Source organism: Chiloscyllium punctatum, chromosome 14 (genome assembly GCF_047496795.1).
Source record: "Chiloscyllium punctatum isolate Juve2018m chromosome 14, sChiPun1.3, whole genome shotgun sequence".
In the NCBI taxonomy this organism is placed as follows: Eukaryota; Metazoa; Chordata; class Chondrichthyes; order Orectolobiformes; family Hemiscylliidae; genus Chiloscyllium; species Chiloscyllium punctatum.
In genome coordinates, this window is record NC_092752.1 from 19,435,882 (window position 1) to 19,455,575 (window position 19,694).

General features: G+C 41.8%; 1 protein-coding gene across 2 annotated transcripts in view; it reads right to left on the reverse strand.

The window, feature by feature from the left end:
* Positions 1-12,326: 12,326 nt before the first annotated feature.
* The window catches only part of LOC140485468 (uncharacterized), a 45,757-nt gene continuing 38,389 nt past the window's right edge, over positions 12,327-19,694 (reverse strand). For both annotated transcript variants that reach the window (XM_072583672.1, XM_072583671.1), the window contains 2 exons: positions 16,229-16,349; positions 12,327-13,266 (listed from right to left, as the gene is read on the reverse strand). In XM_072583672.1, coding sequence (XP_072439773.1) covers positions 13,168-13,266; positions 16,229-16,349 — 220 coding nt within the window. In that variant the 3' untranslated portion in view covers positions 12,327-13,167. The remainder of the gene's footprint in view (positions 13,267-16,228; positions 16,350-19,694) is intronic.

Here is a 19,694-nt window from a genome sequence, read left to right on the forward strand (position 1 = left end):
TTTTTTTTTGTAAGCCCATTCAGCCTTATGAGATCTCTGTGTATCTCCAGTTGAGATCTTTCGGTGATCACTGATTTTAAATTCTCTGTTATCGGTGGCTGTACCTTCAGCTGGTTCAGTTGTAAGCTTTGGAATTCACAAACTAGACATCACCCCTCCCCCTCCACCGCCCCCACCCCCCCAACCTCCCCACTTTGCTTCTCTCTTCATTTGAGAAACTCTTTAAAATCAGCCTATTGGTCAGTTGCCTTAATATGTCTATTAGATTAGAGTCAAATCAATTCTGTGAAGCACTTTGGGAACTTTCCCTATGTTAACAATGCTTTGGAAATGCAAATTGTTGTAAACAGAATGGACAGATCAAATATCATCTCGATATGCCGTCATGGATATCCCTGTTGTAACAGATTATACCAGCAAAAAGCTGTCCCTCCACAGCCCTACAATCCACGGGTTGATTCCAATATGACTCTTATTCAGAACTTCTCCTCTTCAGAAGGAAGAATCATATCAGACTCAAAATGTTAACAATGTTTCCCTCTCCACTGATGCTGTCAGACCTACTGAGTTTCTCCAGCATTCTGTATTTCTATGTCAGATTTCTAGCATTTGCAGTGTTTACCTTTGAACTACAATACACCAACCTGGATAAAAGTCCTGTGCATCTGTCACATGACAGGAATTTTACTTCACGCACAACAGTTTAACAGTTTCACGAAAGAGGAGGACAATCGATTCCATTTGTTTCTTTGAACAACCTGGCATTTCCTCAGGAACAAGAGATGTGACAGTCTATAAAAACCTCCATCAACAATTAGTTTGTAACTGACTCAGGTAGGGTCTTTTGGCACAGTGGTAGTGTCCTTAGCTCTGAGCAAGGAGGACTAGCTTCAAGTTCCAGCTGCCCTGAAGGTGTGTCATAATATTTTAAAACAGATTGATCAAATATAATTGATCCCAGGAAATATCTGTTTGGATTATCTCCTTCCAGGGAAAGAAGCCTTTAAAGGACATGCTAATAAAGCACAAGTTCATGTTATCAAATAATATACTGCCAGAGCAGCTACAGCCAACTGTCCACTTCTCTGTCTCTCCATGAAAATTGTGTGACTGTGCGCAATGCATGTTAGTAAAAGGTCCTTTGTCCTGCACTGGATTACACTTAAGATGAACTTACATCCAGGCAGCTTGCTGTCGAAATGGGTGTATTTCTATGATTGCTAAGTCGAAATTTTGTAACTCTGGGAAGTAATGAATAAGTACCAATAATCTGTTCAGTTAGTTATTTATTTATGTATTCACTCATGGGATGTGGGCATCACTGGCTGGCCAGCGTTTATTATCTGCTCCTAGTTGCCCCTTGAGAAGGTGGTGGTGAGCTGTCTTCTTGAACTGCTACAGTCCATGTGCTGTGGGTTGACCCACAATGCTCTGAGGGAGGGAGTTCCAGGAGGTAGACCCAGCAAAAGTGAAGGAACACTGATATATTTACAAGTCAGGATGGTGTGTGGCTTGGAGGGGAAATTGCAGCTGGTGGTGTTCCCACGTGGATGAAACTGATCATGCGTTTGACAGGTTCCAAGGATCTTTGGTGATTTTTTTTAATCTGCAGTCCATCTTGTAGATAATATGCACTGCTATTGCTGAGCATTGGTGGTGGAAAGAATGGATCCTTGTGGATTTGGCACCAATGTGCTGCTCTGTCTTGGATGGTGTCAAGCTTTTTGAGTGTTGTTGGAGCAGCACCCATCCAGGAAATTGGGAAGTATTCCATCACACTCCTGACTTTGTCTTGTAGATGATAGACAGGCTTTGGGAGTCAGGAGGTGAGTCACACACAGCAATACTCCAAGCCTCTGACCCACTTTTGTGGCCACTATGTTTATATGGCCAGTCCAGTTGAGCTCCAGTTGGATATTGCTAAACCCCAGGATATTGATAGTGTGGATACAGTGATGGTAACACCATTGAATGCCAAGAGGCATTGGTTAGATTGTCTCTTATTGGAGATGGTCATTACTTGTCATTTGTGATGCAAACGTGAGCTGCTACTTGTCAGCTTAAACCTGGATATTGCCCAGATCATGTTGTATTTGAACGTTGTTATGGACCAGACCAAACTCCCTTCAAATATATCAAGGAGATAGCCTAGACCTTAACTTGTTCTTATTTAAAGGCAAGTGTAAAGTGCTGTGTTCCAGATGTAATTTGATTGGTTGTACTACCAAGCTTCAAGCAAAGCACACTTCATTCTTAGTCTCCAGTTAAAATACAAATAAAAGAAAGAAGAATTGATATAAATTGATGTGATGAGACTATGGCTTTAAGCAGTGTATTTTGTCTTTTTTTGAAGAAAGGTTTGCTCTATTGGAAAAATTAACAGACAAATAGATATTTTAACCACTAAACAGCAACTGTTCCTATATTGTAATATCCCACAAACACACCCTTGGCATAGGCAAATTCAGTAAAATAAATTGTCTCACATGAAATGTTTCCCCAGTCCAGGAGGAAAGAACATCAAGTGAAAATTCTGGCATAGAGAGTGAGAGCTCAAGCAGTTTGCTGTAATAGGGAGCGATGTATGGCAGCTTAAAAACCCCAACGGCTACTGAAAGCTAAACCAAAATCCTTGTTCTGTGGGAGCCTGACTTAATTCATTCATGCTGCTGCTATTGTTCCAACTTTAAAAAAAAACCCAAGGCCTCACAAGCTGTTTACTTTGTTCGCTTGGAACAGACCACTTATCACCTCTATCAAACTGTCTTCATAAAAAGGAAGGACAAAATACGCCTCTTAAAGCCATAATCACAAAATAAATTGCATACATATCTGAGGAGACTCAAATGGTGATGAATATTGTGCATTCATCAGCAAACATCTGACCTTACAATGGAGGAATGAAAGTTGATGAAGCAGCTGAAGATGGTTGGGCTGAGGACACTAGCCTGAGGAACTCTTGCAGAGATGTTCTGGAGGTGAGATGACTGACCTCCAACAACCACAAGAATCTTCCTATGGGCCAGCTATCACATCGACCAATGGAGATTTTGCCCCAATACCAATTGATTCCAGTTTTGCTCAGACTCCTTGATACCATATTCTGTTGAATGTCAAGGGCTGTCACACTCTCCTCACCTCTGGAATTCAGCTGTTTTGTCCATGTTTAAACCAAGTCTGTAATGAGATCAGGAGTTGAGTGGCCCTGGTGGAACCCAAACTGGATGTCACTGAGCAGGTTAGTACGAAAAAGGTGCTGCTTGATAGCATTGTTGATGACACGTTTCATTAATTTACTGACGATCAAGAGTAGACTGATTGGGTGGTAATTGGCCAGTTTTGATTTGACCTGCTGCTTGTGTACAGTACATACCTGGGTAATTTTCCACATTGTTGGGTAGATGACAATATTGCAACTGTAGTGGAACAGCTTGTTTAGAGGAACGACAATTTCTGGAGCACAGATCCGCAGGACTATTGCAAGAATCTCGTCAGGGCCCATTGCCTTTGCAGTATCAAGTGTCTCCAATCATTTCTTTATATTACATGGAGTGAATTGAATTGGTTGGAGACTGGGATCTGTGATGCTGGGGACAATTGGGGAAGGATCACACATTGAGAATTCTTACTGAAGATTGTTGTAAATGATTCAGACTTACCTTTTGCACTGCTGTACTGAGCCCTTCCATCATTGATTTTGATGATATTTACAGAGCTTCCTCCTCCTCCAGTGAGTTGTTTGATTGTCCGTTTACCACTCAACATGGCAGCACTGCAAAGCTTAAATCTAACCTGTTGGTTGTGAAATTGCATAGTCCTATCTATCACATACTGCTTACACTGTTTGACATGCAAGTAATCCTGGTTGGTGGCTTCATCAGATTGACGCCTCATTTTTAGATTTGCCTGGCGCTGCTCCTGCCATGCCCTCCTGCACTCTCCATTGAACCACTGTTGATCCCCTGGCTTCATTGGTAATGGTTGAGTGGGGAATATGCCAGGCCATGAGGTTGCAGACTGTGTTGGAGTACAATTCTGCCCAGTCTTGAGTTGCTCGATCTGTTTGAAATCTGTCCCATTTAACAAGGTGATAGTGGCACATAACATGGTGAAAGTTGCTCTCAATGTGAAGATGGGGCTTCATCTCCCCAAGGACTGTGTGGTGGTCACTTGTATTAATAGTATCATGGGACAGATGCATCTGTAGCTGGCAAGTTGGTAAGGATGAGGTCAAGTATATTTTTCCTTCTTGTTCATTCCCTAACCACCCGCTACAGACCCATTCTAGCAGCTATGTCCTTTTGGACCCAACCAGCTCAATCAATAGTACTGCTGCCAAGCCACTCTCGGTGGTGGATATTGAAATCCCCCACCCAGAGTATATTTTGCAACCATACCACCTTCAGTGCTTCATCCAAGTATTGTTCAACATGTTCATCATTTACTGATTCATCAGCTGAGGGAGGACAGTTTGTGGTAATAAGATGTTTAAACCGATGTCATGAGACTTTATGGGCCCTGGAGTTAATGTTCCCAAGGCAACTCCCTCCTGATTGTATACAATGGTGTCGCTATCTCTGCAGTTGGTCTGTCCTTCCAGTGGGACAGGACATGTCAAGGGCTGATAATGTTTGTGTCTGGGACATTGTGTAGTATTATTGCATGAGTATAACTATGTTAGGCTGCTGCTTGACTAGTCCCAATTTTGACACTAGTCCCCAACATTTTAGTAAGGAGAACTTTGCAGGGTCAGCGGGATTTTTTTAATGCTGCTGTCATTTGTGGTGCCAAGGGTGGTGCCTGTTGGTCCATCCAGTTTCATTTCTTTGTTGAGACTGTAGTCATCGACATAATAGAATGGCTTACTTGGCTATTTCAGAAGCCAGTTGAGTGCTAACCACAGTGCAGTGGTTCCGGAGTCATATGGAGGTCAAACCAAGAGCAAGATCAATTTTTCTGACAAATGACAATGGTTTCATAGCCATCATTAAACTCTTAATTCCAGATTTGCCTATTTATATGACTGTAAGTCTAAATTTTGTAACTTTGGAAAGTAATGTGTATGTGCAAATAACTGGTGAAACCAAATCAATGAAAACTTTCTTATGCCAAATTAAAAATCAATAATGTTCCAGCAGTCACACAATCCACATCTTTGTCATCAGGGCTTGAGCCTATAACCCACTGTGTAGAAGGATTGCGGGCTTCTGTCTTTGGAAGCAGTAGAAGTACCGTGAGGCAGGTGGGAATCCTACTGGCAGGTACGCAATCGTCTTCCAGGCAAAACAAACACACAACAAATCTTAGACCAGAACCAAGGAGATCCGTCACTGGGAATTATGTCCCTCCCTCAAATGCTAAATGAATAATGGTGGAGATGGGTTGAGGTTCTGTTTCAACCAGGGCCCAGCAAATGTAACAGCACAGGATGGATTTTAAGGTGGCACTTATGATGTTTTCATTCTTTTAATATTAAGAACAAAAATAATTTATTTGGTAATATTTAACTTCTTTTGTTTGTGAAATATTTATGAGATTCGCAAATAGATTTCATTTAAAATGTACATTGGCAGCCTTCAGTCTCATGAGATGATGGTTTGTACTTTGGTGGACAACTTGGCATTAAGTATTGCCTGGTCTGACTCAGGAACCCTACTCTAGATGGCAGTCTTGATTACATTCAACTGCAGAGGATGACAGGGGCCTGAGAAGGTGCACGATTCACTGGCCTTGTACCCTCTGAGCTGTCTTCTTGGTCAGATGAGTTTTCTGGTTTTCCTCACATTTTCCAATGGCCTCCAAACAGTCAGCCTTTTGTGATCATAGCCATCGATAACTGACTTCCATCGATAATCTGTGTCAATGTCCACAACTTTATATCACGCTTGCAGGTGTCCTTGTAGGATAGATATGGATGTCTAGCAGGTGGTGACCTAGTGAGCTGTTTACCACAGAGAAGGTCTTTATGAATGTGGTCTAGTCATTTGAAACATAGTTAGCTTCATAAGGAGTGCACAATAAATAAATTGGTGTGATAGAAGACTTGCAGCATCAGTGTCCTTGCCCTCAAAAAGTGATACCAAGGATATCTACCTGACAACAGAAAGTTGAAACGAGTTGGTCTTTGCTCTTGCCTAGTATCTGTTGTTCAGGTCTGTCTACTGTAGAGGAGTGCTTTTTGGATACATGCTTAGCAGGCTTGCAGTTCAGTGCTGTCAGGGAGGTTATTGCTGTCTCATACTCTGATACTAAATTCAGATAGAATCACTACAGTGTTTGCAATGCACAGGTTGAGTTGAAAACAAAAGGGACAGATTGCTGGTGAATATGGTGCCTAGCTATGAAAAGCTATCAACAATCTTTGATGCATCACAATACCAATACTAATTGATGGTGGTGGATCAAGACCTGGTCAATGACATTTGTCATCCTGATGCTGATGTTCAAAACAAACACTTCACACACCCTGAAGGTGTTCTTCAGTGAGTAATACCACTGCTGCGTCATTGGCCTATGGCAGTTCCTCACTTGGGAGTCGTACATTTTTGTTTTGGATCTAAGGCAAGCAAGGATTGGCAACCTCCTGGAGGTTCTGGTATGTATGCTGACACACTCTGTAGGTGGCGAAAGTGAGGACTGCAGATCAGAGCTGAAAATGTGTTGCTGGAAAAGCGCAGCAGGTCAGGCAGCGTCCAAGGTGCAGGACAATCGACGTTTCGGGCATGAGCCTGAAGAATTCTTCAGCATTCCTGAAGAAGGGCACATGCCCGAAACGTCGACTCTCCTGCTCCTTTGATGCTGCCTGACCTGCTGCGCTTTTCCAGCAACACATTTTAACACTCTGTAGATGAACTGAATGGATGAGTCAGTAGCAAAGAGAAGAATATGCCAAAGCTTGTTGGTGTCAGAACGTAACCTTTTTAATCCCATACGGATCTTGAAGGGCTCCATTGTAAACTCTTCAAAGCTGATCTTACCAAACATGTTGTCATGAAAGGAAGAGATGACACTGCACAGCTTTGGCAGGTAGCCAATTTTCTTCTAAAATAGGCCTCCTCTACTCACCTACTTGAAAGCATTGATGAGGCTGATGAAGGTAAATACTATGGTCTTGTTTGTTCATGGCATTCTCTTGTGGCATTCACATTGCCAAGACCATGCTGGTTATGGATGTTTTGGCTCTAGGGGATTGGTGTGGAGGAATAAAGAAGTCTTGCTATAGTTGTGGCTTTCAGTGGACACCATCTGGATTGCAGTTTAAGGAAGGAAATACTTGCATAGAGACAGTACAGCAAAAATTCACTAGGTTGGCTCCAGAGATGAGAAGATGAGAAGAAACTGAATAAATTTGGCTACTTTCTCTGGAGTCATAGAGTCATAGAGATGTACAGCATGGAAACAGACCCTTCGGTCCAACCCATCCATGCTGACTAGATATCCCAACCCAATCTAGTCCCACCTGCTAGCACCTAGCACCTTATCCCTCCAAACCCTTCCTATTCATATACCCATCCAAATGCCTCTTAAATGTTGCAATTGTACCAGCCTCCACCACATCCTCTGGCAGCTCATTCCATACACATACCACCCTCTGCATGAAAAAGTTGCCCCTTACATCTCTTTTATATCTTTCCCCTCTCACTCTAAACCTATGCCCTCTAGTTCTGGACTCCCCAACCTCAGGGAAAAGACTTTGTCTATTTATCCTATTCATGCCCCTCATAATTTTGTAAACCTCTATAAGGTCACCCCTCAGCCTCCGACGCTCCAGGGAAAACAGCCCCAGCCTGTTCAGCCTCTCCCTGTAGCTCAGATCCTCCAACCCTGGCAACATCCATGTAAATCCTTTCTGAACCCTTTCAAGTTTCACAACATCTTTCCGATAGGAAGGAGACCAGAATTGCACGCAATATTCCAACAGTGGCCTAACCAATGTCTTGTACAGCCACAACATGACCTCCCAAATCCTATATCCAAAAAGCACTCCTCTACAGTAGACAGACCTGAACAGATACTAGGCAAGAGCAAAGACCAACTCGTTTCAACTTTCTGTTGTCAGGTTGATATCCTTGGTATCACTTTTTGAGGGCAAGGTCACTGATGCCGCAAGTCTTCTATCACACCAATTTATTTATTGTGCACTCCTTATGAAGCTAACTACCCATTGTACTCTATGCTACTTTCTCTCCACCCCCACCCTCCTCTAGCTTATCTCTCCATGCTTCAGGCTCACTGCCTTTATTCCTGATGAAGGGAACGTCGATTTCGAAGCTCCTTGGATGCTGCCTGAACTGCTGTGCTCTTCCAGCACCACTAATCCAGAATCTGGTTTCCAGCATCTGCAGTCATTGTTTTTACCACCATGAAGCTAACTATGTTAGCTTATCAAACGCCTTCTTCACTATCGTATCTACCTGCGACTTCACTTTCAAGGAGCTATGAACCTGCACTCCAAGGCCTCTGAGATGGAAATATGACCTCGATGAAACATGCAAGATCCTGAAGGGGCTTGAACAGGAACAGACACTGGGAAGTTATTTCCCTTGGATTGAAGAATCTATAACATGGGACACTCCCTCAGCATAAGGAAATACACATTGAGATAAGGAGAATTCTTTCCACTCAGAGAGCTGTGAATCTTTGGAATTAGCAACCCCCAGTATTATAGAAGTTGTATCATCAAGTATATCCAAGGCTGAGAGAGATTTTTGGTTTCTCAATGAATCAAAGGTATGAAGAGTGAGTGGAAAGTGGAAAGGCTAAGATCAGCCAAGATTATACTGAATTCAGCCTTGACATGCTATATGCCCTTACCAATCATATTATCATGGAGAGAAGGGATTATACTGAGCAGGTTAGTTGGAACAGGCTCAACAAGCCATTTGTTCTACTCCTAGTTCTTGTGTTCTGAAATCACACTGACATTTGGACAGATGGATTCAGCCAAATTCTGCAGTCTGACAAGGGCAGCACAGACAAATGCTATTCTCATGATGTTCTGCAAGCAGATGTGCCGGTAATTAATGTGATCAATTAGTGCAAGCTGCCTTTCTTTTTGTATGAGGTTGAGATCTCAGCACTACATCTGTCCAAAGGCACTACCTCAGCAGAGACAGGGAAGCTTGTACAGATACTGCAGGAGTGCTAGTTTCATCTGCCTGGTTTTCAAGCAGTGTAGCATCATTACTAAGAGCTTTTCCAACAACACGGGAACGAATGATTTAGTTCATCTTAACCGTGGGTTCAGTATTTAGCTTTTCCATGACAGGCAATTTCTCCATAGTGTCTGGAGCTGTCTTAGTGACACTGGAGCACAATTTGAGGTAGTTTGATTATACTCGATGATGATCTTTGATTCCATATTCATGAAGAATTTCATTAAGAATGATCAATCTTTATCAGTAAATGAAATGTAATTCAAAATGATTCCAAACTTTAGTTCATTCTGCAATTGAATTGCTTGAGAACTGATGATAACACATTACATTCCAAGGAAATTTCATGGCAGTCTTGGAAATCTGTTAGTCATTAGAAACATGGTTGAATATCAAAATATTATGAACATATGTCAGAGGAATTTTGATTTAAATCCACAGATTCATACCAAAACATGAGCAAGAAATTTTCCATTTTGAAGAACATTGTGGAATTATTTTGCATGCATATTTGCATCTGCATGATTAACATATTTTATATAAGTTAATTGCCCAACTATTTCACTAATCTCAGAAATAACAACAGTGATCTCAACAATTGATGTGTCTTAAATATCTGCAAAAGAATGAAAAAAAACATCATTTTTATCTTTTATAAAGCTATATATTTTGAACTGGCGCCCATAGCTCTCTAGAATCTGTGAAACCAGGGACCCTGTAAAATTTGCAATAATCTTTATTAACGTTTATGTGGATTTTATGAGACATTGATGACTCTCACAAAGTCACTTTGACTTCATAGGCTCTAGGGAGCCCATGTGTTATTTGAAGTGTCCCATTTAAGAAGAATAGATACATTGTCACCATTACTAGTCAGAGTTAGAGTGGTGCTGGAAAAGCAGGTCAGGCAGCATCCAAGGAGCGAGAAAATTGACGTTTCGGGCAAAAGCCCTTCATCAGGAACAGAGGCAGTGTGGCTGCAGTGGAGAGATAAATGAGAGGGGGGTGGGGGGTGGGGAGAAAGTAGCAGAGAGTACAATAGGTGAATAGGGGTAGGGATGGAGGTGATAGGTCAGAGGGGAGGGTGGGGGAAGGTAGCAAAGAGTACAATGGGTGAATGGGGGTGGGGATGAAGGTGATAGGTCAGAGAGGAAGGTGGAGTGGATAGGTGGAAAGGAAGATAGGCAGGTGGGACAGGTTGGTGAGGGTGACATGAGGGTGGTGCTGAGCTGGAAGGTTGGAGCTGGGGTGAGGTGGGGGAAGGGAAATGAGGAAATCTACATTGATGCCATGGGGTTGAAGTGTTCTGAAGGGGAAGATGAGGTGTTCTTCCTTCAGGTGTCGGGTGGTGAGGGAACGGTGGTGGAGGAGGCCCAGGACCTGCATGTCATCGGCACAGTGAGAGGGGGAGTTGAAATGTTGGGCCACAGGGCCGTGGGGTTGATTGGTTTTTACCTTTTTACCATCACTAGTCAGAAAGAGGAGAAAAGAGGGGAAAGGAGGGGAAAGGAGGGGAAAGGAGGGGAAAGGAGGGGAAAGGAGGAGAACAGTGGAGAAAAGAGGAGAAAAGAGGAGAAAAGCGGAGAAAAGCAGAGAAAACAGGAGAAAACAGGAGAAAACAGGAGAAAAGCGGAGAAAAGAGGAGAAAAGTGGAGAAAAGTGGAGAATAGATGTGAAAAGAGGAGAAAAGGGGACAAAACAGGAGAAAAGAGGAGAAAAGAAGAGACAAAAGGAGAAAAGGGGACAAAACAGGAGAAAAGAGGAGAAAAGAAGAGAAACGAGGAGAAAAGAGGAGCAAAGAGGAGCAAAGAGGAGAAACGAGGAGAAACGAGGAGAAACGAGGACAAAAGATGAGAAAAGAGAAAAGAGGAGAAAACAGGAGATAAGAGGAGAAAAGAGGAGAGAAGACGAGGAAAGAGGAGAAAAGAGGAGAGAAGACGAGGAAAGAAGAGAGAAGAGGAGAGAAGAGGAGAGAAGAGGAGAAAAGAGGAGAAAAGAGGAGAAAAGAGGAGAAAAGAGGAGAAAAGAGGAGAGAAGAGGAGAGAAGAGGAGAGAAGAGGAGAGAAGAGGAGGAAAGCGGAGGAAAGCGGAGGAAAGCGGAGGAAAGCGGAGGAAAGAGGAGAGAAGAGGAGAGAAGAGGAGAGAAGAGGAGAGAAGAGGAGAGAAGAGGAGAGAAGCAGAGAAAAGCGGAGAAAAGAGGAGAAAAGCGGAGAAAAGAGGAGAAAAGAGGAGAAAACAGGAGAAAAGAGGAGAAAAGCGGAGAAAAGCGGAGAAAAGAGGAGAAAAGAGGAGAAAACAGGAGAAAACATTTTCTCCTCTTTTCTACTCTTTCCTCCTGTTTTGTCCCCTTTTCTCCTCTTTTCTCCGCTTTTCTCCTCTTTCCTCCACTTTTCTCCTCCTTTCCCTTCTTTTCTCCTCTCTTCTCCTCTTTTCTCATCTTCTCTCCTCCTTCCCCTCTTTTCTCCTGTTTTCTCCTCTTTGCTCCTCTTTATTCCTCCTTTCTCCTCTCCTCCTGTTTTCTCCTTTTTTCTTCTCTTTTCTCCTCTTTGCTCCTCTCTTCTCCTGTTTTCTCCTCTCTTCTCCTGTTTTCTCCACTTTTCTCCTCCTTACTCCTCTTTTCTCTTCCTTTCCCCTCTTATCTCCTGTTTTCTCCACTTTTCTCCTCTTTTTTCCACTTTTCTCCTGAAGAGGAGAAAACAGGAGAAAAGAGGGGAAAGGAGGAGAAAAGATGAGAAAAGAGGAGAAAAGGGGAGAATAGAGGAGAAAAGAGTAGAAAAGAAGGGAAATAAGGAGAAAAGAGTATCTGTTATCTGTAATCAAAGTGTCCCTAAAATCCTTCAAACCTACACTTTTTGGAATCGCTGCTTTTACGACCTGAAAAAAAAGCCAAGGATATCAAAACCATGTTAAAGGTGAAGTATTGTCACAGTTTGAGTAGATTCTTTCACCATTGTTTCCTTGGGGCATTTATGCAACAATCCCACTGCTGATCACCATGTTGTATTCCATGATGTGGAGCACTGGCAACTTGTGGTTAGGATAATACATTGCAATCAATCTTGCTTTCTATGCTGCCTCGTCTAATGGTCTATCTAACTATCAATGGTAGAGAATAACCTCCTGATCAGTCATAATGAAAAGAGACACTTGCTTTAACAACAAGGTCTAGTTTATTGTAATGGTAGCAATAAGGGCAAGTCGCATTAATTCATTAGGCATAGTTTCAAAGACTATCAAGAGCCAGAAATGGCACAGGTGTCTCCTTATCTTGCAGTAGACTGATTCTTCTTCATCCAAAGATTGTGTGACATCACGAGATTGGATGCAACTTAATATAACTTCAATGATAGCTCTCTCAGAACCATTATCTTCCACAAAACCAAGAACTTAAATGGAGCATTATAAAATTAAATGACACTGAGCACCTGGGGCATTATTGGGATAAATGACTGAAAGATTGGTAAGGGGTAAGGTTTGGAGATTGTTTTGAAGGAAAACAAGGTAGAGAAATGCAAGGAGAGAATTCCAAAGCTTGGTATCTAGATGATTGAAGGCACCAACGGTGGAGCTATTAAAATCAGGGGAACATAAATGCAGATATCTCAAGAGGGTTGTGGAGCTGGAAGGGATTACACAGGTGCAGGATGGGGAGACCATGAAGGGATTTGAAAACAATGATGAGAATTTTAAAATCAAGATGTTGTTGGCTCGAGGCCAATGTATGTCAGGAAGAGGGAATGAGGACCTGGTGCAAGTTAAGACATACAACAAAATACAGTGGGAAGTAAAATGAAACTTTTGTACATGTTTTTAACAATCGTGTATTAATCTGAACAGGAATAGTAAATACAATAATGTGGAAAAATCTCTTTTTAATGAATTGAACTGGTAAAACATTAAATTCTTGACTTTTATACAGATGTGACTTGATCTCAGATAACCATCTATGGACTACAGCATTTGCTTTTCAAAACCTCATAGCATTTTGTGAAAAAGAAACGGGATGAGATAATCAAGAGGAATATTCTCCGATGAAAGCACAAAGTCGATACTCCATGGGACTCTGCCTTTCCATCTTCAACCTTGATAGTGATTTCCTCAAATTCTCAATCTAAAAATAGTAAAACAAAAATCATGATGGAATTGTTGAACCTAATGCAGATTTATAACGTGACTTCCCAGTTTATAGCAAGCCATTTTATTAGACACTTGGATTTTAACTTGTAAACATGACAGGCTGTCATCAACTGAGAGCTACTGACATTTTTTTCTAACAGATGTTGCCAGTAAACCATGAATGCTGAAATATATGTACACAGAAATGAAATTGGTATTTTAATCCAAGTATTTATATGCTGATAGAATATAATTATAACTGTTCAATGATGCTTTGAAGGTATCTTAACTTAAAGGAATTTAAAGGAATCTTTTTTCTTCCATATCACAAAACTAAGTACAACTGCACTAACATATTACATGAAGAGTTATTGGTAACTAAGGCTTCACTTTAAGCTTCAAGAAAAGTGAAGTCAGTATTTTCTGGTGCTTTTAGAGGATGGCCTGATGACATTTTCTAATAACTAAGACTGAACTCACAGATTACATGGAGACGTTTGAACTGCTTTGTTCTCATACTTTATCATGTATTATTGGTTTATGACACATACCTTATCCTGTGTTACCACATCAGTTGTATGTTATTCATAAATAACACCTATCAAAAGATTTTATTACAAACATTTGCTATACGTAGTTCAGCCATTGCTGCATTACTTGAAGGATGGCTTCCCCCCCTCCAGACACCAGATCAATTTCCTGCCCTTACAACCATCCATCCTAATGACCAGGCTTGGTCTTAAATGCAAAGCACAGATTGGGACTTACAGATTCACCATTCAGCCTATTATGCTGACAGCTCCATTCTAAATATCATGAAAATGGTCCTAAGCTACATGTCCTGTGTCTGAACGAATGCCAAGGCTCCCTGACATCATTGGGAGAGACAATAATCGGCAAATCAAGAGCAGAGACAATAGGGAGGATGTGGAGAGCAATCAAGAGTGACAGGGAGCTATCATTAAATGTAGGGATAGAAACAACAATCTTCCACCACAAAACTCCGTAATCGCACAGTCAGCTACAAGTAAAAGAAAAACATTTACTTTTTAGGTCATGGATTGCAGATCATGACTTTATTGATGACAGGCTTATGATATACCAATCCTAAGGGTAGGCCTTCAAAGGTAAATTAGAACTACTATATGTATATGCACAGAGATATTTCAAGCATACACATTTTCCTTACTTTTGCATTACCTCCAGCTGAAAACTTGCCCATCTTTCCTGGATGCCATTTGGGAGCTCAGCAAGCAGAAACACCCAAAGAAATGGGCACTACAGACCAATATTTCCTACAATTTGAATAAAAGGGGGACCTGGATTTGAATCCAACTGAGCTGAATTTTTTTTAAAATTTGGAATTAAGAGTCTAGTGATTACCATTAATCCATTGTTGATTAGCAGGAAAAGCCCATCTGATTCCCTTTAGGGAAGGAAACTGCCATCCTTACCTGGTCTGGCCTACATGTGACTCCAGACTCACTACACTGTGGATGACTTTTAACTGCCATCTGAGCAATTAGGGATGGGTGATAAAAATGCTGGCCTAGCCAGTAATGCTCTCATCCCATGAATGAATTTTTTAAAAAAGGGACAGTTACAAAGTAATTTGTAATCCACAGATTCACACTAATCCTCTCCAGACTGTTTATTCAAATTGGTGGCAGCATCCATTTCTGGATCCTGACCCAATGTCATGCGAGCGATACAATTTTAGAATGCAAGTTGAGCAGGAAGTGAGCTCGGCACTGAGCTACTCAGGAGGCAGGAGCATCCTGGCAAAACGCAGATAGCAGCCATGTTATAGCCTGTTGAAGAGAACAAGCAGTTTCACAGAAGGCCATAAAGGATAAACTTCTGGTCATAATGGAAACTGGACCAAAACTAAGGCAACACACATATTCCTGTACAGACTGCCTGAGGCCTTACTGTCACAAAGGTCCTCATCTTTCCATCTGCAAGGAATCTGACAACTGTGCAACAACACACACTCAATCCTAGTCCATATCCAAACACACTGACCCCTTAGCAAGCACCTACAGGAACTCAGCAGGCTGCTCATTGGAAACAAGTTGGCTCCCCATTCACTCTCCATGGTGATATTTTGAACATTTCAAATGGTCCTGGAGGCATGGGTATTCTGAGTTAATATTTGGGACCAGGGTTTTCCATTTATGAGGCATTGAGCCTCAATGGCATTTGAAAATCCATCCCTGCCAGATTTCAAATCCCACTAAGGCAATTGGGAGACTTTAAATTCACTGAATGATTAAAATGCTAGCCTCAATAGTAATCATAAAATGAATGGAGTGGCTTAATCAGAGAATACCTACAGAGTGGAAACAGGCCATTCAGCCCAGCAAGTCCACACTGACTCTCCAAAGAGTATCCCACCCTGACCCATTCCCCTACCCTTTTACTCTACATTTCCCTTGACTAATGCACCTAACCTACACATCCCTGAACATTATGGGCAATTTAGCTTGACCAATTCACCTAACCTGCATATCACTGGAGTGTGGGAGGAAACCGAAGCACCCAGAGGAAACCCACACAGACATGGGGAAAATGGGCAAATTCCACACAGACAGTTGCCCGAGGCTGGAATCAAACCCAGGTCCCTGGTGTTGTGAGGCAGCAATGTTAACCACTAAGCCACAATGCAGCCATGCTGACTGTCATAAAACCCATCTAGTTCATTAATGTAGTCCAGTCCATGCATGAATCCGGAATCTTAGCAGTTGACTCTTACCCACCCTCAGATGCCCAGGTTCTGTCAAACTGCTCCAGAGAAATCAAATGTGAATGTACTGACACCACATCAATTGCAGCAATTCAAAAATAGCATGCAATCACCTTCACAAGGGCAAATAATATGAGCAATAAATTCCAGCTCACATCATAAGGCTGAAATAAATTAAAAGTGGCTTTTTAAAAAAAGAAATGTTCTGTACTTCAGTGTTTGCATCCTCAGGCGAGACTGATTTTCTTGGTCGTCTTCTCTTCTTGCGTAGCTGCTGATACTGTTGGATACGATGTTGTAGTTTCAGTTCGACATCTTTGGTTTTACAAATCCTAGACATAAGAAAGAAAACCACCATCAGATTTACAGCATCTATTTCATGCCACTCAAAATCAAAGTCACGTGAATAAAAACCTCCAGGAATTGGTCAGTCACTTTTAACAGAGGCTGTTAGTTTATACTTGTGCACACTGAGAAAGTTGGGGTTTGGAGTCTGGCCTGAGAAAGATGATTCCGATAGGAATGGGGAAAATGAGACTGCAGGGATGAGGAATAGTTGTATACATGGAGGAAGGGGAATGAGTAAACTGCTCAGTGAGGTGGGGGGGGGGGGTGGGGGGGAGCAGCAAATATGACTGAACTGAAGATGACGATGAAAGTAGCAAGATTGAACAGGAGCAGTAGTTCAAAGAGTTGGATATGTTTAAAGAACTGACTGATGCTGTAAAAACTACTTCATATAGGCATATACAAATTAGGAGCAGAAGTCCCCCTCAAGGGTAGTAACATCTGGATTACTCCTGGTGCCACGAGCTAGTGAGGGTAGGAATAGGAGGATCGAGCAGATGAATGCATGGCTGAGGAGCTGGTGCAATGGATCATTGGAATCTATTCTGGGGTAGAAGTGACCTGTACAAGAAGGATGGATTGCACCTGAATTGGAAGGGGAGTAATATACTGGCATGGAGATTTGCTCAAGCTGCTCAGGAGGATTTAAACTAGTAAGGTGGAGGTGGGTGGGATCCAGAGAAACAGTGAGGGCAGGCAGGAACAAAGCAGAGAACACAAGAGGACTGATAAATTAAGCTTCATTTACTTCAGTGCAAGAGGCCTAACAGGGAAGACCGATGAATTTAGGACATTGTTAGGAACATGGGGCTGGGATATCATAGCAATTACAGAAACATGGCTCAGGACTGCCAGCTTAATGTTCCAGGATACAAATGTTACAGGAAGGACAGAAAGGGAGCAAAGAGAGGAGGGGAAGTGACATTTTTGAGAAGGGACAGCGTTACAGCTGTACTGAGAGGATATTCCCGGAAGTACATGCAGGGACATTATTTGGGTGGAACTGAGAAATAAGAAAGGGATGATCACCTTATTGGTACTGACTATAGACTTCCTAATTGTCAGTGGAAAATTGAGAATCAAATTTGTAAGGAGATTTCAGTTATCTGAAAGAATAATAGGGTGGTTAAGGTAGGGGATTTTAACTTTCCAAACATAGACTGGGACTGCCATAGTGTTAAGGGTTTAGATGAAGAGGAATTTGTTAAGTGTGTACAAGAACATTTTCTGATTCCGTATATGAATGTACCTCCTAGAGAAGGTGCAAACTTGACCTATTCTTAGGAAACAAGGCAGGGCAGGTGACTGAGGTGTCAGTGGGGGAGCATGTTGGAGTCAGCGACCATAATTCTATTAGTTTTAATATAGTGACGGAAAAGGATAGACCAGATCTAAAAGTTGAAGTTCTAGATTGGAGGAAGACTAATTTTGATGGTATTAGGCAAGAACTTTCAAAAGCTGAATAGGGGCAGATGTTCACAGGTAAAGGGATGGCTAGAAAGTGGGAAGCCTTCAAAAATGAGATAACGAGAGTCCAGAGACAGTATATTCCTTGTAGGGTGAAAGGAAAGGCTGGTAGGTGTAGGGAATGCTGGATGACTAAAGAAATTGAGGTATTGGTTAAGAAAAAGAAGGAAGCATATGTCAGGTATAGACAGGATGGATCAAGAGAATTCTTAGAAGAGTGAAAAGACAGTAGGAGTATACTTAAGAGAGAAGTCAGGAGTGTAAAATGTGGATAGGAGATAGCTTTGGCAAATAGAGCTAAGGGGAATCTAAAGGGTAACTAGGGAGAGAATAGGACACCTCAAAGATCAGCAAAGTTCCTAGTTCTTTGAAAATAGAGTTGCAGGTAAATAGGATAGTGAAGAAGGCATTTGGTATGCTTTCCTTTATTGATCAGAGCATTGAGTCTAGGAGTTGGGAGGTCATGTCGTGGCTGTAGAGGACAAAGGTTCGGTCACTTTTGGAATATTGCATGCAAACTGGTCTCCTTTTTATTGGAAGGATGTTGTGAAACTTGAAAGAGTTCAGAAAAGCTTTACAAGGATGTTGCCAGGGTTGAAGGAATTGAGCTATAGGGAGAGGCTGAATTGGCTAGGGCTGCTGTCCCTGGAATGTCAGAGGCCGAGGGGTGACCTTATAGATATTTATAAAATCATGAGGGGCATGGATTGGATAAATAGACATGGTCTTTTTCCTGGGATACGGGTGTCCAGAACTAGACAGCATAGGTTTAGGGTGAAAGGGAAAAGATATAAAAGGGACCTAAGGGGCAATGTTTTCACACAGGGGGTGAGGTATGTGTGTGGAATTAGCTGCCAGAGGAAGTGGTGGAGGCTGGTACAACTACAGCATTTAAAAGTCATCTGGAAGGGTTTAGAGGGATATGGGCTGGGTGCAAACAAATGGGACCGATTATGTTGGGATATCTGATTGGCATGGACAAGTTGGACTGAAGGGTCTGTTTCTGTGCTGTACACCTCTATGACTCTGTGACTGTATTTAGTCCTCAAGCCTGTTCCACTATTCAATCACGATTGAATCAAAGCTGATCTGTGGGTTTTGAATTTTAGATTCCCATCTATCCCTAACATGCTAAGATTCCCTTGCCTTACAAAAATACCTACTGCATTCTTAAAAATTTTGATGATTTACTTTCAGTTTTTTGAGGGAGAGAATTCCAAATTCACATAAACCTTAGAAATGAAATTATCATAATCTCTGTGCTAAAAGGGCAATCTCTAATCTGAAAGAGTGCTCCCTCATTATGGACTGACCTAAAAGAGGAAATTTCCTTTCCACCCTTTCGAGATCTTCCACTATCTTGTAAACTTCAATCAATTCATGCCTCATTTTAAACTCTAGTGGAAACAAGCCCAGCCTATCCAATCTATCCTCATAAAACACACCACTCATTCATAGTATCAATCTTGTGAGTCTCCTCTGAGCCATCTTCCATTCTTCCTTAAAAAAGGAAACTAAATATTACACACAGTATGTGTGGAAGCGTACTATTCCTCATTTTATGTTCAATTCCTTTCATAAGAGAATATTCCATTAGCCTATTTGATTGCATGCTGTACCTGCATACTAACTTGTGGCTAATGCACTAGAACACCCACATCCTATTGTATCTTGGAACTCCACAGTCCTTCCCCACTTATGTAATGTGGGGAAAGCAAAGTAATAAGCAAAGTAATACTTTGCTTTTTCAATCTTGCTGCCAAAGTAAAAGATTTTGTGTGTTCCCACCTTGTGCTCTTTCTGCCAAAGTTTTGCCCATTCACTCAACCTACATCTTTATGTCTTCTTCACAACATACCTTC